A 24,116-nucleotide genomic window follows, 5' to 3' on the forward strand; every position below is an offset into this window, starting at 1 on the left:
AAATCTTCCACCTGACCAAACCTGGGCAAAGTTAGGAATTATAAATTCCCAAATTTACCCAGTCGGGAATCAAAACCCCGACCTCCAGCCACCGCTGCTCTAGAGAGGTCGTTAAACATGCAACAACGTAGAAATGTTACGTTAGAATCGGTTTAGTTTTTTTCTAAACCTACAGCTAGGATGGACTGAGTTTGTATGGTGAGAGTGCCAAAGCATGGTTGATATTTTTTTTGCCTTGTTTAGTATATTTAGTACAGTCGAGATGGGTAACTTTGCCTTGCCATGCAACTTTGATTTTGAAAAAAGGAAAACTGTTTTTATTAAATGGGCAAAGGGGTTACAAAAAAAAGGCAAAGTTATGTTATTCGACGACACCTTTACATTAAAAAAAAATACACTAATCCTTTCCAAATTCGCTCTTTTCTTCGACTGTACTTAACTACTTTAAATTAAAAAAAACACAATATTTTTCTTCTATTCGCCCGGTTACTGTAAGCGCTTTTACCAAATAAAATAAAGTAAACTATGATTGTTTCATTGTAAATAAAAAAATTAGTGTTTAGTACAAAATTCGGTGGAAGAATTATTATTATTATTATAACATTATTTATGGAAAATCTCAAAAAAAATGAAAAGAAAATTATTAAAAAACAAACGCCGCGTCTATGGTTGGCATATCATTGGTGTTTTGGTTATTTGCAATTTTAGAGTTTAAAACTGTCGTGAGATAATAATTATCTTTATACATTTTTTTTCATTATCGTGGTAAGTTTTTTTTTTCGTCTTACAATTTCGACCCAATCAATGTGTCCGATGGTTGAAAAAAACAATAAAATAAAGAACATTTCAATTTTGTGCGATGCAATAAGAAACGCCCTATGACAATTGTGACTGACGCGGCGCGATGGTTCAATATAGGTCATTCACTTTCGCAAGTGGAAAAGTGGCTTTTTGTAAGACGATTAAAAACTTACCGTGTATAAAAGGCTGAACTCATGTGAATTATTATCGGTTTGTGCCAGATTAGTTTTGTAATCCGCTTGGGACTCATGTTTATGAACGTGTTCGCGTGCGACAACACGCTTAACTCTTTCCGGCTTCAACCCTAGTGCTCTTCGTTGCTGGCACTGTCGAAATTGGGCCTTATTGTACTTGATTTAAAGCTACTTTTACGTTAGTTCATACTTCTACAACCAGTACTCCTTGACGAAAACTTCTAATTTATTTTAAAAAATTAATTCATTTAAAATAAATATCAGTAGAAGGGATACGATATTCTAGAGCGATTGACAAGTGCATTCTACTTATAAAATTTATAGTTTTTCTCTAGATTTTTTGTCTTCTTCTTTCCTATGTTAAATTACTGATGACAGAAAGAGAGGAAAACGTTAGCGGCTATGCCTAAAAAACTAATTGGGTTATACATTTAATAAATTCATAAAAGTTCAACCGTTTATAAAATGTTATTTGCAATTTGTTTCTCTTTTATTATTTCTTTCAATGTAATTTTAAAGGAGTTTTCGGGGGAAAAATCGTACGGAATTGTAACCAGTTTTTGTATAATGTTTAAATCTTAATTAATTTTTATTTTAAGTTTTGTGGCGGTGTTTAGATCTACACTGAAGGTAATATTGTAAATTGTAAAAATACATATCATTAATTGCTTTTTGGCTTCGCGAAGTCACTAAACCCTCGTTTTTAATTTTTCCCATATTAGTGTAAATTATATTTAAAAAATCACTTAACTAAATTGACAGGTTTAAAATCATTGCTCTTCTTTTCCACGGGAAAAGATATATTATAAAATTATAAATTTTTATAATTTATTATAAAAAGAAAAACACTATTTTAAAACCTTTTCTTTCTTTCTTGACCGTTTTCCTCACACCGCTATTATCAGACTAACTATCAATTAGTTTACGTAAATTTTATAATTAATTACGATTGTAATTTTAATGTTTACTTACTGTAAAATAAGTTGATTTTCCAAGCACTTGTTCAACTCTGATAATGATTACATTTACAGTTTTTATTAAAAAAATTGTATTACAAAAAGAGATATAAATCAACACAGCACAACATTTATCTCTGTTTAAACAATTGCCCAACTTAAAAGTAGGAAAAACTACGATTTTGAATTAAACCGACGATTCCAAGTACAATTTTTGATATGTATTTAATTTAATATTAATAAAATCATTGTGTGATATTACTCATCTTATTATACGTTAAGTAAATACGAGATTGCTCTTTAACGAAAGAGGCTGTATGACATTAAAAACTTGCCCTAAAATTAAATGTTCTTGCAAAACTCTGGTTACAGTAAAATAAAAATAAAAACTCCGCTCCTTTTATGTCTGACTTGTATGGGTTAAACGTGTGTTCAATATATAAAATTACTATACTAAATCAATTATATATTATTCTATATATACATATATATTATATTAAAAATTTATAATGGCAACACAGCTAATGAAATATCACAATGTTTATCAACTGTTATACATTTAAAAATAAAAGCAATAACAATGAAATGAAATTGTTTATAACATATTTAAGTCATATCATCTGATTTTTAATGCAATATGTCACACATTCAAGCAATTAGTACATCAGGCGAACTTAAGGATTCCGTTATGGAAGTCCAACATTATTATGCTATAGTAATGACCATTACAGACTTTCACAAAACAATAGAATATCTCCATTTCCCATAAAGAATTATTACATATTTATTGTTTAATAAAATCATATAAACGCAGAGAAGATGAAACAAAGATTTGTAAAATTTAAAAACTTTCCTATTTTTGAAGAATTTATTGCATTAAAAACCATGATAAAACATGCTTTATAGATATGTTACGGGTAGTTCTTTTAGCTCACGACACATTTGGCTTAGGTTGTATTTGTGCGTATATGTTGACATGTTTGAATAACCTAAGTTTACACCTACAACTGCGTAATACTATCTAGGCTTTGTGAGATAGAAGGTCTACCATAGACATACATTAATCATTATATGAAAATTTATATAAACTAAATATTCTGTTATAATACGATCTATTCCCCATCATAAGGCTGGATTTCCACTATAGAAGCGATGCGATATAGAAAAAAATTTTATAAAGATATCAAATAACTTTCTCTTACATCACAGATGTTTAGTAGGAATTCAACCTTATTATAGAACATTTTGTACAAATACGAAAAACGTTCCTTAATGTACGAGTTTTTAAAGCCATATGAAGAATAAAGTAATTAATTAGATGTGCTCGTATAAAAGGACTCTTTTTTAACACATAGCAAGCATGTTAAAATAATAACTTTAAATTTATAAATACTGCACTGTTTTTAATCAAATGTTTCACTCAGGTAAGCGTGCAAATTATGACATTGGACATAAACAAATATTAGACTTAATATTATGAACTGAAATGCAATTAACTAGCTGTTAACTTAGAAACTTTCTCTATATTCTATTTTACTTTGATTTATGTATTCCATTTCTATTCTATTTTGTTATTTTCAAATAGCTGAAGCAATTGCAAATATCTTGAGTTTAACCTGTAATATTTTATACCAAGCGCATGTGATATACATCGATAAGTTAATAAGTTGTTTCTTTAAAACTAGCAGCTAGAAATTTCATGAATGTTGCCAGAGCGAAAAAGGATTTTGCATAGAGTATAATAGGGTTCATATGCAGTTAGTGCAAGTGCTCTGTTATAATCGAAATACATAAATAAAATTGACCTTCAATGTGAACAGTTAAACAGCTTGCTATGTGTAAACACAGCATGATATACATTATGCAAGTCTACAGACGTGAATAAAATTGTTCGATTAGGAAATTGTAAATTTCCACTCGCTTTGATAAGTCATTGCGTCACTATGGCGTAACGTATGTAAAAGTGCACTTAAAAAGGATTGAACCAAAAGATTATATAATTTTATAATAAAGTGTTAGAAGTTATTAAATATTGTAGTCGGCGATAAACAAATTTTGTAACACGTTACACGAAATGCCGGCCGAAATATTGGATTGTAATAAATATACCATTTTAACATTTGTCTCTTGTTTTATTGTGTGTTTCTTTGAAATCTTTTCAGTGGATACATTGAAATTTTCTATATGCGATAACTTAATGCCATAGGTAAAATACAGAATGACGTGAGACATTAATTGTGCTATTAGTTCAGCTGAAATTCTCTAGCGTACCCTTTGTGGTAGAGTCGTGTTAATGTTATTATTCAGTATAACATTAGTACCTGCTAAAAATGCGTTAGTTGCGCATACCTTGATCCAGTGGCAGCCGATACAATAATTCAGTTTTTTTTAAATAATAGTTACGTACGTAACGTTACGTTAGTTCGTACTTATGTTTTAAGGGTATAGGACACGAGTTGCTGTTGGAATTTGTGGGGCATTTTTGAAAAGTTCCTTTCGTTATAACAAAGCTCCATTGTGCAAAGAATGGTAATTAAAACTTAAATACTGGATACTGCTATAATGTGGGTTTAATCTCGATATACCATTGGTACTGTCTACAATATGAACATACTTATTTATATACTAGCGGACGCGGAAGATGTCGTTCTGCTCAGTAAAGCAGTGACACCTAACTGGTCCAATTGTAATTTCAAGCCATCCAGGAACTCAAAATATAAATGAATGAAATGAATTATACACACAAATTATACATCTAAATCAGTCCAGCTGTTTAGGAGTTACGTGTCAAACACACGTTCTCAGCTTATGAAGATACTTTACTTAAGAAATTAGAAAATATGCGTTGTTTATTTACGCAAAAACAACTTTTGGCAATGGTGATGGGGACTGAGGTTAATTTATAACATTGAGAAGATTTTAAAATGAAACTTTTATGCCACCACGCCACCAACTAAATGCGAGTTACAATAGTAAAAGGATAATACAGTAAAATGCTATTCAAAGAGTATATTGAATACCTATATTAATACGGATATTTAAATGACAAAGGCCATTATCATTACGAAGTCCATTAAATAGCGTGAGATAAAAGCATTAGTTTCATTTTTCTACTGACAACATCGGCAAATTCATCACAATGGCAGACGTGACAATTTATTTCTATTTATTTATTCTGTGGTGTCAGACGTCAGGCGAGGAGAGGATGTCGAATTTGTGTTGCAAAAAATAATTTATTTGTCGACGTTTTTGTGTTTTAATTATGTGAATAATGAGATGAAAGTGTAAATAAATGTTAGATTAGTGTTCGCTAGTGATTATGGCGCATAGTGGTGGTGTTTTAAGTTCAGATATATCTCGTAGGAACCCCCAAGATGAATACGAGCTCATACAGAGGATTGGTTCAGGCACTTACGGAGACGTTTACAAGGTAGGATACCTTTCCAAATTCGATTTTTTCGCATCATCACAACGTTTAACAACCTTTGATGTTGGTTTGCGGGTGAATCAAGCCCATGGGCGATTTCTAACGGGTTTTCGGCACTTCGCTCGCATACGTTATGTGCACCTCGTCATAAACGTCGTTGCATTGAATTTTCTATTTAAATTGACGCCGAGTCCCATATCGTCGTCGGATTTTAAATTAAAAGCACGCGCACGCGACCTTGAATATTAAAACAACTAATTTCAGTACACACCCAAAACTCCAAAATTCTTTGTCTTGCAGAGTTAAGTTTCTTCATAAATCTATGTCTGCTTATAACTCGTTACTACTTAATTAATTGAATCGTCCTTGAGTTGTTACAAAGCAATTAAAATTACAAATGATTATTTCAAACAAAAAATCTTTGATATTGTTTCCTTATATGCTTGCATCTCATAAATTATTAACACAAGGAACATTGCACTGTCACATGTGATCAGAAACAAGTGAAAAAACTATAGTTCCCATAGATACAAGTGGGTTAAAGGTTTACAGTCCAAATCAAAGGATGAAATCTTTAGACACAGATATAGAACTTGCATCTGGCTCAACATCAACACTGGCTGTGTGCAGATATTGTATGATGAAATAATTTTCATCATCATATTGCAGTTAAATGTTTTTATGTTCTTCATTGAAATCACAATCCTTGACATTGTCTTTATTTGAAATCAACCTTAGATAGATCTGAGCTCTTACTACCATCTATTTAAGCAGTAATTTAAAATTATATACCTTGAAAAGTAAGGATTATTAGTGGAAATCAGTAATCTAAAAAGATCCAACCTATTTTGAGACATTTAGCCTTTGTTTAAACACTATGCAGTGTTTGTCACAAGGTTCTGAATAACTCAAAATTAACTAAACGTGGGTTTGTAACTCACTCATGTTTTCCGTTACCTATGTCCAATTCTGAAACAAAACCCCAATAATATTAAAATAGCGACTGCTTTAAGCAATGCTATACAAGTATGCTGGAAGCCAGTTCTGACTCAACTGAATTGCAACATGACAAAATCATATAAAGATAATCTTCTGAGATTCTGATTATCAACTGGACATAGCTGACCAGAAAATACATTCTTTTGGAATGTTCCCTAAGCAAAGTTCCTCACACTGTGAAATGCCTCTTGAAGATCTTAATTAAAACAGTGCTTCTGGCAGTTTTACCACGTATTAAGTGTAAGGCTATAAGCATCTTATCTCATTGCAGTGGATGAGATAATATTGTTGATGATGTAATTGCATCAAAAAAGTGGATTTTGAGTCATGAATTAATTACAATGACAAAATCTTATGGAAATATATAATTTTGGCCTATGTTGGCAACTATCTAACTCAACCATTTCATATATATCCATTATTGCCTTGAATTATTTAAGATAGAAATATATGATAGAAGATAGATGATAAAAGAAAATATGTGGTGAAAACACTAAACATCTTGTCATCATCTTAACAATGTAATAATTATCATTCTTTATTTGGGCTCATAATGATATTTAAAAAGAATTCTTAAGACAAATTTTAGTCATTTGTACAGAAAAAAACACCAATCACTGAAATAAAGTGTAGTATTTATGAGTCCATTTTGCCCTCAAACATAGTCAGGATATCATGAGAGCTTGGGTGCAGTCTTGTCGGAAGCTACAATGTCTTTTTCACATGAAAAGCTTATGTTAGTTTCAGATAATTAACTGTAGTCTCAATTTACTCATGTAACATTAATTAGAGAGTAAGATACCCTACAGCTTGCTCATCTCAACGCTTAATTGTTTTATATAAGTAAATTTCTGATTAGTAATTTATGACAGAGCTTCAGGTTAAAGAATCATTTATTTCTCTTAAAGAATAATTTACTTATTTACTTACAGAGAAATCATATTGAACTTATATTATTTGATTTGCAATCATATTAAACTTATTACCCTCAGAAACTTCGATAACCGAATGTTGGGAAATGCGAAGTTGTTGCCATAGTGTAGTCATAAGCAGTATTACAACTGAGATAGTATGCTATTTTTTAGTTTGCGTATGGAAATTGAGCTTGTCTTTGGCTATTACTAATGTTATGCTTATTTTTGCCACCAAGCAGCATTGGTATGTTCTGATCTGAAAGACATGGTTGCTAGTTTAGTTACAGACTCATATATGCTACAGGTTGCACACATTTGAATTAAGCAAAAAAGAGATTTTATTATTATTACTAATCTTCGAGACATCTTTTCGTCCAAAATCCCCCCTTAGTGCCTGAAGACCAAAGTCTTCGAACAGTGCGTGTTGCCAGTGATGACTTACAAATCCGAAACGTGGTTGCTTACTATGGGCCTCATAAGAAGGCTCAGAATCACTCAGCGGGCGATGGAAAGAGCAATGTTGGGAGTATATCTGCGTGATCAAATCAGAAATGAGGAGATCCGTAGAAGAACCAGAGTTACCGACGGAGCTCAGCGAGTTAGTGCTAAGCTGAAGTGGAAATGGGCGGGGCACATAGCTCGGAGAACCGATGGACGTTGGGGTTCCAAGGTGTTGGAATGGCGACCCCGCACAGGTAAACGCAGTGTTGGTCGGCCCCCAACGAGGTGGACAGACGACATTAAACGAGTCGCTGGGAGCCGCTGGAAACAAGCGGCCCAGGAACGGCCGTGGAAATTGGAACTCTCTACAAAAGACCTATGTCCAGCAGTGGACTTCAATCGGTTGAAGTGATGATAATGTCTGGTGTAGCATCAGGATGCAGGGGAGCAGTTCTATCTATCTAATATTGAGGCTGAGGATATTAGGCAGCTACCACTTTTGGATGAAAAAGAAATAACATCTTTAGGTCTTAACAAATTTAATAACAATAAGAGTTTGATTTGTTTTGTTTGGAGATGCTTATTTTTAGAACTTACCAAATATGGAAGACTTCAAGCTAATTAACATGTCATAACAACCCTTAAGGGCCAACCAAACCAAATAAAAAAGTAGGAGGTGATGTGAAGCGGTCAATTGAGATTTCTAGACTAGATGAAAGTGTAGGAAAAATTTACTTTGTAGAGATTGTATGTAAACAAAGTCGCAGGAAACCGCTATGACTATAAAAAGGAAGTCCATAACAGATATCATAATGTTATGCCCAATTGTTTAATGGCTGATATGAAATTAGAGCAAGTCTTACAACACTCACATGTGCACTGCATATTAAAATAGTCAGCCTATTAATAGTCTACTACAGCATTCAATGGTTACACATTACATTTGATCATGAACTGTTTTGTTAGTTAAGTGGAATGATGTCTTGGTCCCCCTAGGGGTCGAAGACGACCTTGGAGTTCATTCCAGTCAAAAATTTATGGTCCGGAAGGTATAGTGTGTCTTTTAATTTGTTTGATTGTTTGTAACCTACTTGCCGTTGCCCCCACGTTTTTTATCAGAGTTTCTAACTGGTTTTTTTATAAATCCCGTGAGAACTGTTTTTTTTCCTGGGTTAAAAAAGTAGCCTAGAGTTATTGACTCTTGAGCCTTTTCTAACTCTATGCCAAATATCAAGTTGACTGCCTGCTACGTTATAGCCGGAAGGAAGGACAGACAAATAAACACACTATCGCATTTGTAATAGTCAGATTGAACTGCTGGGTACCTGATTATTGAAGCGCAGTGGCGTGCACTTAATACATGCACAAAAGCAGCTCTAACTCGTATGAGAAGAATTTTAGCCGTTTTATGCAATTTTCCTGCTGTATGCATACCCTGGTGAGAAACCCAGTGCACGCCAATGTTGAAGCGTGACAAAAAAAGAAGTAAGGGTACACAGTGGCTGCACCTCTGTCACATTCGAGGTCTGCACTCCCATTTCTACGCGGTCCATCACCATCTTGAGACCTTCAAGCCGTTCGTGCTTTGGCGTGCAAACAGGGAGCCCTAAGCGGGCAGATGTAAAAAAATTATAAAAATCTCCAGTACCGATTATAAAAAACATAAGGATAGACATTGTAAGAAATATACTGTACTTCATTTTATATCATCTGCATACCCTGTGCATGCGGCATACTTATGTGGTTGATATTCTATGAACGCGCACGAAACCTTTTTATCCACGTTTCTGATAAGTACCGCTAGGATGTGGAAAGCCCTCACGGCAATTATGCTTCCTGCCACGTATAACTTGAGTACCTTCAAGGCAAGAGTGAATAGGCTTCTTCTAGGCAAGCGTGCTCCAACCTAGACCTCATCATTGCTTTCTAACAGCAGGATTGTAGTCAAGCGATCGTTCGTATTGTTAATAAAAACAAAAAAATTGCATTTATGTTCAGCTCAATTGTTGAACAAATCTTGATGAAAAACATATAGCTTGCATACATATGGACATAGTATAGATGAAAGCTGCCCGCAGGGTTTACAAAAATTGCATTTGTTATAGGTTAGACTGCATGAAAATAGTTTATCACCACCAGGATAAATTTTCTCCTTAGAAAATATTTAAAAGATTATAATAAACATGGACTACCCTCAGTGGCGTGCACTTCATACATGCACAAAAGCACTGCATACCCTAAAGTTTTTGTATAACTCATATAGGGGAAGGATTCTTCAATTTTATGTCATCTTCCTTCTTTATGCATACCCTGGTCAAAAACCCTGTGCACGCCACTGACTACCCTCTGGTATGCACAGAGTATAAAAAAATTGCATTTGTTATAGGTTTGAGTGCTGGACTTGTCTTGGTTTTACCATGGAAATAGCAAAATTTACCCCCAGGATACATTTTATCGTCAGAAAATATTTAAAATATTATAAATAACATGGACAAAGTCCAGCAGAGACCAGTATTACAGCTACTGGATGATAAAATTAATTCTTACAAAGTTAGAAGCACTATCGTTATCATTATGCGCTGTGAATTTACCACTGCCGGAGTGGAAATTTGGGAATTTATAATTTCTGAATTTTCTCTGGTCTGGTCTGGGCTTTGGCCGTGGCTAGTTACCACCCTACCGATAAAGACGTGCCGGTACTATGTCGCGTAGAAAACGATTAGGTTAGGGTTTAATATAACTGCTATACCCCTAAAAGGTTAGCCCACTACAATTTTAGACTGTATCATCACTTCAAGTGAAAAAATTGTCATCCGATATTATAGACTGACTTATCTAACATCTATATAGCTGGTATAAATAGTTAAGTATCTATTAGGTTTTGTTTCAATTGTTTGCGGTCGGCAGCGGAGCGAAAGACAATGCGTCACAATAGTATCTACCTGCAGCCTTAGTACAAGATATGCTGGCTCGCAATCGAAGAGTCGTTTTCGAGTATGGAAACACTTGAACACGGGAGTAAAATTAATCTAATTTCATCGCTTTAAAACTCAAATTTGCCTAAAATTCTTTGACTCTTGACTCTCTGACAGAACGTTTGTAACCCAAAAATCTAAAGTAAAGGATTAGCGACTTTAAAAAGAGTAAAATAAGGTGCATTTTACATTGACGTTACAGAGTTGTTTGCAAGAACGTCTCGTCGATTGCGAGCGTGCAAATTTTGCACTAAGTCTACTGAATCATACGGTGATCACCTCGCTTCGCAATTATGATCATTTCCAATTTCAACTCACTCTACACTCTTAGCTGGCCTGTTACTTAATAAAAAACCATACTAATATTATGAACGCGAAAGTGCGTTTGTTCATTTGTTTGTCCTTACTTTAAGCCCTAACCAAACAACCTGCATCCCTACGTGGTTGATATACCACGGGCGCGTACGAAGCGCTTTGCATCTTCGTTTCTGATTCGCACCGGAGGGATCTGGAATGCCCTTCCAGCTTCCATTTTCCCCAGTACCTACAATATGAGTACCTTCAAATCAAGAGTGTATAGGCATCTTCTAGGCAAGCGCGGTCCACCTTTGGCTGCATCATCGCTTATCGTCAGGTGTAATGGCAGTCAAGCGCTCGTTTATAAACATTAAAATTAAACAATCATCTTTATTGTCATAGAGTTAGTTGAAAGGACGGAGAGTAGCATTGGCTACTTTTTATCCCGGGGAAACAAACGGGATTTGTAAAAAACCATAATAAACGGGGAAAAGGAACGCGGGCAAAAGCTATATTAATTTATTGCCCCGGCTTCGCACGGTTGCTATACTTATGATTAGACGCGTGCATCTATAAATTTCTTGTAATTTTTTTAGATACTACTACTATACTACTACTTACTACTAATCATCATCACCATCATATCAACGGATAGACGTCCACTGCTGGCCATAGGTCTTTTGTAGGGAGTTCCAAATTCCACGTTTCTGTGCCGCTTGGAACCATCGGCTACCTGCGACGCGCTTAATGTCGTCTGTCCACCTCGTTGGGGGTCGACCAACGCTGCGCTTACCTGTACTACAATATTTGCATGCGTTAAAACCTCTTGAATCTCTTTATCTATTGCAGAAAACTGCATTAAAATGACAAAATGCGACACCCTCAAGTTAGCTATAGTCGACATTTTAGTATTTCAAAAAAAGGTTTGGCACTCTACACTTTCAATTTCCAAAGTCTTCGGGCTCATTCTGGTGATTTGTTTCAATTGTACAAAAATCTAACAGTACCTACTACAATATTTGCATGCATTATAAACCTTCCTCTTGAATATCTTTAATAACTTTATCTATAACTGAAAACTGCATTAAAATCACAAAAACTTACACCCTGTAGTTAGTTATAGTCGACATTTTAGTATTTCAAAAAAAGGTTTGGCACTGTACACTTTTAATTGTGCAAGTCTTCGGGCTCATTCCGGTGATTTAATTGTTTCAATTGTACAAAACTCTCAAATTTTAATGTCCAGTGAAACTTGGTGGTCCGATAACTAGATAATACGGTAGATTAAAATTTTCAATGTATTAAATACCTTTTTTCTATTGTATTTTCTCTAAAAAAGTAGAATAAGGCGTAAGATTTTTGTTTTGTTACGCCAAAGAAGTATAACTTATAACGCGTGTACATAAGTAACGTTTTTTTTGTTGTATGCCGTCATCCTAGAGTTGTCTCTGAAGTTAAAGGCTGTATGTGGCAACCCTTTCTGCCACATAAAGAGACAGGTTTAAAAAGGTGCCAGGTTTCTGTATATTATAGTATAGTTATAGTGTATTTGGTTTATAATCGGTGTTCCAACAATGAGGGCACCTCACACACAGTATTGACAATAATCTGAATATTATCAATAATTGAAGTATTGGTAAAATATATATTCAATATTAATTATATTGTAATCTGAATTTGTTGCCTGGCAGATATCGCTACTAGGCGATAAGGCCGCCTTTTGTATACTGCTTCTGTCTTTGTTTATCTACGCCTCTTTTGTTTCTTTAACTTTCAATGGTGTGGAAATGAAGTTTTTTAATAAACAAATAAATCCCTATCGCAACCGATCGCGGCGTATCCGGACTGCGTATCATTTAGCCATAAACAAATTGCGATCATGATACGGATATCAGATCAAGCGAATGACCCGGCTTAACGTCGTCAGGCAGGTGACCCACCTGCTCCCTTTGCTGCTTGTATTTGACACACAGCCGTGTGTCAGATAAGAAGCTGACGGTGATTTGACACGAATCAGCTCATAACATAAACGTCACCGCGACCCGTCATGGCCGCCGACCTTGACCTTCGCCGACAATGCAGCCAGGCCACTGTTAGGGTTGCCAACTTTTGTTTTTAAGTAATAGAGTATATTCATTGCAGATAGCGTAAATAATAAATAATAACAAATAAAATTATGAAGCGGTGGTAGCCCAGTGGGTAGGAGCTCGATTTCACTGAGTTCGAATCCCAGCACGCACCTTTCTAAGTTATGTGCGTTTTAAGTAATTGAAATATCACTTGCTTCAACGGCGAAGGAAGACATCGTGAGGAAACCTGCATACCTGAGAGTCCTACACAATGTTCTTAAAGGTGTATGAAGAATTCCACCACGCTGGTCCAGTATGGATTGGGAATCCATAATGGGCCAGCGTGGTGGACTACGTCCTTAACCCCTTCTCATTGTGGGAGGAGACCCGTGCCCTGTAGTGGGCCGGTAATCGTACGAGGTGACTAAGGGAATATAACAGAACAGGCAGAATATAACAGCGTCGAACTATTTTTCCCTAAGTCATACGACAGTCCACAGGAAGGGGAGAGTTGGTTACCACTGTTTTCCGATCCGCCGTCATAGGGCCACAGGACCACATGGCGTCAGCACAAATTTTAGTAGGATCGGTTCAACGGTTGAGCCGACAAAGCTAACAAAAATAAATAATGAAAAGGATATAATATAATAAATATACACGCTTTTAAATTATTAGAGTACTTCATTTACAAAGATGAAAAAGGTGCTAAAGATCAAATCAAGTAGAATAGCGCGTGTTACCAGTGATGACGTACGGATCAGAAACTTTGCCGCATAATATGAGCCTCATAAGAAGGCTCAGAGTCACTCAGCGGACGCTGGAGAGAGCTATGGAGTAGGTATCTCTACGTGGTCGAATGAGAAATTAGAAGAACTAGAGTTACCGATATAGATCGGCCAGTTGCGAAGCTGAAGGGGCAATAGCCCGGGCATATAGCTCGGAGAACCGATGGACGTTGGATTCCTAAGATGTTGGAATGACGACCCCCGGAAAACGCAGGGTAGGCCGGCCCCCAACGAGGTGGACAGATATCAAGCGAGCCGCTGGGAGCTGCTGGAAACAAGCGGCCCAGGGTCGTGGATTTTGGAACACCCTACAAAATACCTATGCCCAGAAGTGGACGTCAATCGGTTGACGTGATGATGATGATCATCAATTCATTTTAAAGTACAGTTGGCAACCCTAAACTTAGCTCACGTGGCAATTGACATTGACTACCTACTACAATATTTTGCAATCTTGATTTTTTTTTCACTGCCTACAATAATAAGAGGATTTTAAAACATTTTTTTTGATTTTTTTTTTTTTTTAATCTCTGCTTTTGGTGACCTTGATGCAGTGGTTAACGCCGTGATGTCTTATAAGTGAAAAATCGCGGGTTCCGGCGAGTGCAATTGAAGAATTTATAATTTCTCTAAAACACGGCGAGAGGATGAGGAAGTAGCTAGTTATCACCCCACCGATAATACTATGTTAAGCGTTACGGTACGATACCGCGTAATAATAATAATCATTTATTTGCAAGAACGTTTGTACAATATAAAGATGTTGGTAAACAATATAGTTATTTTAGAGAGCATAACATTCTACTAAATTAATAGTGTGCAAATTTGGTTCATTGGATATTAAAAAGATCAACCTTAATTAAATGTCAAATTAAATTAAAATAAACACTACAAGCACATGATAAAATTAAAAATGACAGTAAATAAATAAATAAATAACCAAATAGAAATAATGATCCATAATTTATATTTAAAATTATTTAGTTTATAATAGATATTCTTTTACATCATAATAACATTTTTCGAGAAGCATTTTATTTAATTTATTCTTAAACATATTAAGATTCATGTTTTCGAAATCGGTTGGTAGTTTATTATATATTTTTACAGCCATACCGCAAGCACATTTCATATATCTATGTACTATTGCATCGTTTTTCAGTACAGAGCTTGTTGGGATATCTGACGACTTTATACGTATTATATTCACAATTAGTAACCGATTCAAGCTTAAATTCGTCTAAACTTATTCAGGAAGCAACCAGGTAGCACTCTAAAGCGAGTTGACTAAGGTCCGCTACACTTCGAAGTCATTACGTCTCGATATTCGAAATATCGCATACTCGATATCATTCATAAAAAAAATCCTTCGGGATCAAGTTGTCCAAATTACATGTCTTTAAAATTTGTCTTTAAATCTAGGTTAATCTAACAAGGACTCTTGCTATCTTTTGTTTATTCAGGATTGATAACGATTAAGTAACTTTGCGCCGGCTGCGTCTCTTACAAGACTTATATAATTTTTTTTTTCGGTTTCGGAACGACAGTATGTAGTCAATAACCACCTAAGGGATTGTTTTAATCCGACGGCCTATTGGCGCAGTGCGCAGCGACCCTGCTTTCTGAGTCCAAGGCCGTGGGTTCGATTCCCACAACTGGAAAATTTTTGTGTGATTAATGTGAATAGATTGTCAGTGTCTTGAGTGTTTCTGTGTATTATGACTATTTGTATTATATGTTCGTCAGTCATTCCCATAACACAAGCTACGCTTACTTTAAGACTAGATGGCGATGTGTGTACTGTCGTAGTTTATTTATTTATTTATAATAAATAACTAGCAGTCCCGGTGAACTTCGTACCGCGGTTTTTGAAGAATATTGTATTGTAATATCCTATCCTATCCGGGCTAAGAGAAATCCAAAAAATCAAATATCATAAATATTTGTCCAGCCGTTCTTGAGTTATAAATGGTGTATTTAACACAACTTCCTTTTATATGTATAGATATTATTAATTTTGATTATTTATTGATTTATACTATACAAGTTAAAATAAACGGAAGAAGAATATGAAAAGAAACTCAGATAGAAGCAGTATACAAAAGGCGGCCTTATCGCTTAGTAGCGCCCCCTGCCAGGCAACCTTATAGAATAAAGGAAAACAAGAGGATAACTAGAGGTAATGCCAGTGGCCCAGATGGTATATCTGCAGTTGTCCTGCGGAACTGTGCTCCAGAGTTGTCTCCTGTGCCGACACGGCTGTTTCGACTCTCTCTAAATTCTGCTCAAGTCCCAAATTCTTTGAAGATTGCGAATGTGCAGCCAGTACCCAAGAAAGGAAGTCGTGCGTACCCGGCCAATTACAGACCTATTGCCATCACGTCCATACTCTGTAAAACTATGGAACGTGTCCTCAATAACAAGCTCCTAGCATATCTAGAAGGAAGCGATCTCATATTTGGCCGATAGTATGGTTTCCGTAAGAACCGGTCTACTCGTGATCTTCTAGTGTATAAATAAATAAATATACATACTACGACAATACACACACCGCCATCTAGCCCCAAATTAAGCGTAGCTTGTGTTATGGGTACTAAGGCGACTGATGAATATTTTTTTTTTTATGAATAATATACATAAATACATAGAATATACATATAAACACCCAGACACTGACAAACATTCATGCTCATCATACAAACATTTTCCAGTTGTGGGAATCGAACCCACGGCTTTGGACTCAGAAAGCAGGGTTGCTGCAAACTGCGCCAATTGGCCGTCAATGCCACTCATACATGGGGCGAAGCCATTAAGAAACACGGTGAGGCACTTGCTGTCTCTCTGGATATCTCCAAGGCTTTTGATCGGATCTGGCACGGCGTATCCATTTATTAAATAAGCATTATTGTGGTTTTGCTAACCTATTTAATATTTCATCTTTCCGATATAAAGTTATCAAAAGTATAATTATTTATCTACTTTACAACATTAACAAAGGTTGCCTGGCAGAGATCGCGATTAAGCGATAAGGCCGCCTTTTGTATTCCACTTCTATCTATATGTTTCTGTTTTTATTATATTTTATATGTGTTATTGTTGTGGTTTACAAATAAAGAGTTTAATAATAATAGCATTACTGCAATGGGATTCTCTCATAAAAAGTGTTTAATTTAATCTTTGGATGCAAATTATCTGAGTTGAATTTCGTTAAGATCTTTGATTACGCGTATCAAATAAAAAAAAAATTCAAAATTCAATAATTCTTCATTCATGTTGGCCTATCACAGGCACTTATGAAGCGTACATGTATATGTTTACATAATTGTAAGGGGATGGTGATAACTTTGTACGCCAACATAAAACTAAAGCTACGAGGGTTCCAAACGCGCCCTGGTCTAAGAAGAGCCCACAACAAACTTAGCCGGGTATTTTTTTTTTGTTATCACCATCTCACAGTAAATTTATATTCAGCTATGAAGCTAGAGCAATTCACACCCAAGCCTTTTTATCGTTTAAATAATCCTTGATATTATAATAGGATTTTTCTGTAAGTACACTTTCGTCTTCACAATATTAAGTAAAGTGATATAAATATGTATTGTGTAAAAAAACTTCACGTCACGTGATTTTAAGCGTTTTATCGTTCAAAATATAGTGTTTACTGATAACACGCAAATTTATCAACATACAGCAATAATAATATATTGATTAACATAAACACTTTCCCTCTGTGAGTTACGAGTTGGTTTTATGTATAATTATTTATCTATCGATTACGTTTATTATATTTGTTAAGAAAAACATTTAGACGACGTAGAGTTTGGCGGTAGGCTTATCGAACAGACATACTTGCTGACCGATTCAGTTATTTTTCAACAGTTGCTAACCGATTGCTAGCTACCTGTTATCCCCATACAAAATATGCGATGAGTTGACAATATCAAATTATGCGTTTTGTCTGCCCTCGATGTCTAGTGGTGAGCATGTTCGACTGTAGATCGAATATAAAATTTGAATTTTTTGGAGTTGGTACTATGTCAACACATATATAGTTACAGTATTAATGATAGTGACGTTTTTGTTCCAAAAATTCTTTCCGTTGTTAATAATTTAAATAAACAACCGAGTGAAGTAAGAAAAAAGAATACGCGGTGTCAACCATATTATCAGCTGTGTGTCATTTAAGGTCAAACGGGGTCACGGATTACGATCGTATCGGAAAAATTCCTATATAATACAATTCAGTCAAACGCACCGACATTCATGTGTTATGTTGTCATTGCAATTATAAGGGTTGTCAACTTTTGTCTTTAGTTCGCTTTTTATTGAAATATATATTACACTACATAAAAGTACATTTTTACGTAGGTAAATATCCTAAGTTTTTTTGCACTACAAGTTAGCCATTAGTAGTATTTTACTAGTCTAGCCCTTTTATTTGATACCACACACATCCACACACGCACACACGAACACACACACACACACACATACACACGCATACACACGCACACCCACAGGCACACGCACGCACACATGCACACCCGCACATACATTATCACTCCGTCGTTTTTGAGTAACATTTTCAAAAATTTGTAGGCAACTTTTTTAATTTTATTACGGAAATTGGTTAACTTGTAATGAATTACAAAAAACATTTAGTCAGCAGTTTTTCGTCGACAGGTCAAAACACAAACGTCACCGGACGTAGTTTTATTTTGTATAGTAACTTTCTCCAATATTTTAATTAACTAACCACTCCACACTGCGCGATGAGTGCGAACTCCGCCGTCTCGCCGTCAAGTGTAGGTTCGATGACCGGGTGGGGTATAGCGTAGCGTGTTCGCTGGCTCTAATTGCTCTCATCTGATTTATGGACATTTTTCATAAATGCTTAGGCGATAATTTCAAATTTATTAAAAGAACAATTTTTAATTGCCTGTTAGAGCTGTTTTGTATATATATGGAATAATGACCTACAAATTTCGAATGTTGATTAAGATATAACTTTTTTTTTTTTTGGAGCTGTCGTTTTTTAACTTACCATATTGCATGCATTGTTTGGTGTCATTTTCTAAATTCAAAATGATGTTTTCGTCGTCTCTTCAAAAGAAGACGAAATTTGAATTGTTGAATTAACGTGGTTACCGCATTAACTAGGGTGTTATGAATGTATAGAAGACTAGCTGTTGCCCGCGACTTTGTCTGCGTTTGATTTTGTTTTTTGATGTGGTATTAAATTTAGTTGTAGATCTAAAAAAAATAAAGTATTTAGTATCGCTAAGCCTTAAATAAGGGGTTTGCTGCTGTCCGCCGAGGAGTTCTGTCCTCTATCTCCAACCACAGTGTCGAACGAGGCGACTAAGGGAATATTACGGAAAATGGGTAGCAGCGTAATCTGTGCTACTACTGTCATCTACTGCGATCACCAATCCGTCTGCCATCAATCTTTACTCCATTGGACGTTATAGGCTATTGATGATCAACTCCTATACGGAACCCTGTGTACGCAAGTCTGCTTCGCACTTGGCCAAATAACATAACGTCGAGGTACGAAGGAAAGGCGTAGGTTTTTATAGCTACGATATACTTAATAATAACTTTAATCAAGACAATATGTTCAAACACGGCCGCACATGTTTCACACAAAGGGAAACAAACAAGAGTGTCGGCGCGGCGGCGTCACACATCTGTGTGCCATGTATGTTTGTATGTATGACGTACGTGTGTGTGTGTAGAGTTTTAAAGTAATGAGCCCAAAGTGCTAGGCTTAATTGGAGTGACGAGACAACGTAATGGATAAAGCAGGCCGGGTAAGCGAACGAATCGCGTCGCTTGAACACTACATTACATAAGCAACATTTTTTAAAAACAGGCTTCAATCGATCGCTACGAGCATAGACTCACCACGCTTCTCCAATGCGGGCTGGTGGGCTTTAACGACTATTAACATAAGTATGTGATAATAACTGGGCTTCATCACAAATCATCATTATAATATCGACCCATTGCCGGCCCACTACAGGGCACGGATCTCCTCCCACAATGATAAGGGGTAAGGGATAAAGTAAGGCCGCAGTCCACCACGCTGCTCCAATACGGATTGGTGGGCTTAAACCACTATTACCACAAGTACTTGAGAATAACTTGGAACGACGCGAAGGCTTCAAAAAAAAAACATATTCGAAATTTAGAGCGCAGATCCAATATGCTACAAAATGGGGTTCGCGGGTTAGACCCCTCCGTATAGACTTGCAGATACCAGGGTGTGATGGGTATATAGGAGCACAAGGCCGTAGTTTTTTTAATGCAATGATTAGTTACGTTTAATCTCTTGTGGGAGATATAGGTAGATATTTAGAGAAATTCGGTACTGCACAAAATTTTAACAAAATACAAAGACACGAACGTCGATCTTAGATGAATCAATGTAATTGTAGGCATAACGTGTTTATGTAGGGGTTAAGCCAAAACCGGAAATTCACAATTGTCTGATGAGTTATGACTCGTCTGTGTAAACATAAAAGTGCTAAACACATTATTTTCTTCTCTCCACTCGTTTGGTATAGTTGGATGAAAATCACCAATTATTGTTGAGGTACCAGGGCGTAATGAGTATATGGAAGTCGTTTTCAGGCTATTGTCTAATGAAAAGTTAGCGGTTCTTAACTTTTTGCATTCTCTTCTGACTGCTGTTCCCATTGCCCTACAGACTGGGCATCTTAAATACCGGCCTGCATAGCGGCTCAAGTGCATCACTACAAAAATTACAATGTGCGTCCCGGATATTGTAGCCGTGTGCGTCACAGTTAGAGTGACCATGTGCGTTATAGTGTGTGAGACATATGCGTTTCAGTAAAGTACACTATATCTGACTGCTGCATATTGTAAGCAGAACTCTGCAAGCTCCGAACAATGCGTACCTAGCTCTGGAGTGCAGCCCACGCGGCCGGAATATGTGTCAACCAAGATAAGACAAAGTACATGCCGCACTCAAAGAATATATGAAAAAAATGCTATGAAAACCTCGATACTCTTATCAAATGTTATATCATAGTGCTCTCGTCACTTCGGACAATGAAATCCCATCCGAAATTCATAGAAAAATAACTGCGGAAAATAACACCTTTCCTATATGAGAGGGGAAAAATCCTCATGCCCGACTCCATTGGGAATTGTTGTCTTTTTATTAATAACGGGCAAACGAGCAATGGGTCACCTGATGTTAAGTGATCACCGCCGCCCATAAACATCTGCAGCACCAGAGGAGTCACCGATGCGTTGCCGGCTTTTAAGGAATTTGTTTATCCGACCCTTGAATAACCCCAGATTGATGTTTGGAAGAAACACACCAGATGGGAGATTGTTCCACAATTTGCAAGTGCGCGATAGAAATGATCTGGTAGTTCGAAAAGTAGAAGAATACCAGGCATCCAGATGATGCCAGTGGAATTCAGTCTAACAGCCTATGTACTAAAAAACCTCCTCCCTATCTCCAATCGATCTTCCAGAAACCTCTTATGCATTACATCTGTAAGAGAGCTGTCTCATTACTCGTTAGGCCATAGACTTTTTTCTGTTCCACTCGTCTTGTATCCTACTAACAGCTTATGGACTAAAAAACCTCCTCCCTATCTCTAATCGATCTTCCAGAAACCTCTTATGCATTACATCTGTAAGAGAGCTGTATCTTTACTCGTTAGGTCATAGACTTTTTCCTGTTCCACTCGTCTTGTAAACCAGTAGGTAGCGCGAAAAAACGTCACGCGTACGATTTTTCGCGCTACCTACTGATTTCGGGAGTACTCTGGTTACTGGTCGTGGGAGATAGCCAGTTTATAATATTAGCGCGAATTCTTCCAAGTACAATTTAAAATTGGTTGACATGTAAACTTATCCTTTTGGAAATCAGTTAATCAGCTTTAAAGAAAGATCATCGTTAAATTGCCTAACCAGTTAGTTGTTTAAGACATAAGGAACGCAGATAGTGGGCGGGGCTTTAGGCGTAGGTATAGCATATTGTTTGACGAACCAACTATACGGGGACTGAGCACATTTATTCGGACTGATGACGTCAGATATCGTTAGTTTTTTTTTTCTTTCACTTGTCACACTTGTGTCATCAAAGTATTCAAACGACGAATCTGTTTGTTTAATATCCATCAACTCATTACCGTCCCACTACATTCCTCTCAGATGGGTTTAGGCTGTACTCAACCGCGTTGGCAAAGCGCCGATTAGACTTCAAACACCTTTTAGAACATTATGAAGAACTGTCAGGCGTATAAATTTCATCACGATGAACGGTGAAGAAAAGAATTTCTTCACAAACTGAACGGTGAAGAAAAACATTCTTCTCTGTTCATGAAGAAGGTGATGTTGAATTGCTTAAACCCGAAAAATAAGACGTGTGTACCGAACTCGGTCCTTCCGGAAGGCCGACCTACAAGGTGATCACCGCTTTTTATATTAGATAAGAATATTTTTTGTACTGGTTCTAAGATATAGTTTTCACCATGTCAAACGGAGGTAAAACTTCTCCTTTCTTCTGTTTCCGTGCTATGGCAGTGGCGTTCCTAGGGTTTTGAATTTGAGCAAGCCCAGTTACCTAAAGGACAAATTTAACTCATCATGATCTCTAAGTCACCATTCTTGTTGTGAAACATGTCTAAATGACAAACATTATCAACAAATCTTTGAAAAACACTACGGTTAGGGTCAACACGCGAATTATTATAAAGAAGTTTCTATGCAAGGTTTGCCAAAATTAAAAAGTAATCATATTAATCCCAAGTGTTTCTTTGAGTTCTGCTCTCTTTAATTCTTATGATGCCTGGTAATTTATGTCGTAACCAGCCGCGTTTCAACCATTCTTTTCATTAGATAAAAATATGCAAAAATTTACCTGTTGTTCGCCAATTATTTTTTGATTTCGCCACAGAAACAATTTGCACACAAATTGAGCTCAAATTTAACAATATTTTCTATAATTTGTAAGAAAACAAACCAGTAAAATTCACAATTCAACTCAAAAAAACAACAATAAACTCCTAACTAGTTACTAATCAATAATAAGGAATCTGTCAAGTGTCATCTAGTTTTAACGCAAACAATAACACGCGTGAAGTTGTTTCAATTCGCTCGCTGGTCATCTTCACTAACTTCAACTCGCAATCTGGCATTTGATCTCCATACTAAATTATTAAATAATCTAGATTGTCTCTGCTAAATACATTGAAATTTCTATGAGAGAGAGCAGTAAAATAAAAGCCCCATATAAGCAAATGAGTGTGAGCGAGACAAAGCAGGGCCTCCTATCGCGTACGAAGACACGCGAAGAGCGCGATAGTGATAGTTCGGCGCGGCGCCGCGCCGTTCGGCTGGTTGCTACCACAGAGTCTACCTGCCAGAGTAACGTAGTGCTTGCAGTAAAGTAGACAAAGAGTATATACATTATTAAGGAAAAGTTAAAACATTGTATTTATATCCTTATTGCTATCAAGTTTTAATTATTTTGTTAATTTCATTTCGGAATAGTCGAGAAAAATTCAAGAGATATTTATTGTAACGCAAGCCCGGCTTTTCGGCTTGTATGGTAGTACCGCCACTGTGCTATGGCAGGTGGACTAGAAAAATATTTGCCCTGTGAGTGGACCAATTCGATTAGGCTGCCTTTTTTATTGTTATTTTTTTTATGCACAAGTTAGCTCTTGCCTGCTAGTAAGTGATGATGCAGTCTAACATGGTAACGGGCTAACCTGTGAGGAATAGCAGTTATATTAAACCCTAATCTATTTCTTTCTTCATGTATCTGTTTTTCTTGTATTATATTCTTAACTTGATGTAGTGTACATATAAAGTGAAAAACGACTTAGACACCGGGAGTACGGTGCATTGATAATGCAGTCGTATTTATATCAAAATACTCACCAACTCAATGTCATGAACATTAATGTCTGGCAAATATGAATTTATAGTTATCAAAAGTTTAATTATTTACCCACTTTATAAATTTAATGTAACAAAAGAGTGATAATTATAATAATAATGATAATAATCGGTGTATAAAATTGATGCTGATAATTGCAACTAGTCCCTAAAGTTAACGAACCACGTTCACTTTCACACTTTGTCACCTGGCCTTGCCTGGACATCGAACTGCGGGCAAGCACTGGGTGTCAAGAGTCAACTGTGTCCTTTTGATCCTTTGTATTAAAAATTTTTTTAAAAAAAAAACCATATTCCAATTCCAAAAAAA

At 36.1% G+C, this 24,116-nt stretch overlaps 1 protein-coding gene across 3 annotated transcripts in view; it reads left to right on the top strand.

Moving 5' to 3' along the window:
• Window positions 1–5,145: 5,145 nt before the first annotated feature.
• LOC120634807 (mitogen-activated protein kinase kinase kinase kinase 5) overlaps window positions 5,146–24,116 on the top strand; it is a 60,808-nt gene continuing 41,837 nt past the window's right edge. For all 3 annotated transcript variants that reach the window (XM_039905616.1, XM_039905617.1, XM_039905619.1), the window contains exon 1: window positions 5,146–5,381. In XM_039905616.1, coding sequence (XP_039761550.1) covers window positions 5,271–5,381 — 111 coding nt within the window. In that variant the 5' untranslated portion in view covers window positions 5,146–5,270. The remainder of the gene's footprint in view (window positions 5,382–24,116) is intronic.

This window comes from Pararge aegeria, chromosome 25, assembly GCF_905163445.1.
Source record: "Pararge aegeria chromosome 25, ilParAegt1.1, whole genome shotgun sequence".
NCBI classification, from domain to species: Eukaryota; Metazoa; Arthropoda; class Insecta; order Lepidoptera; family Nymphalidae; genus Pararge; species Pararge aegeria.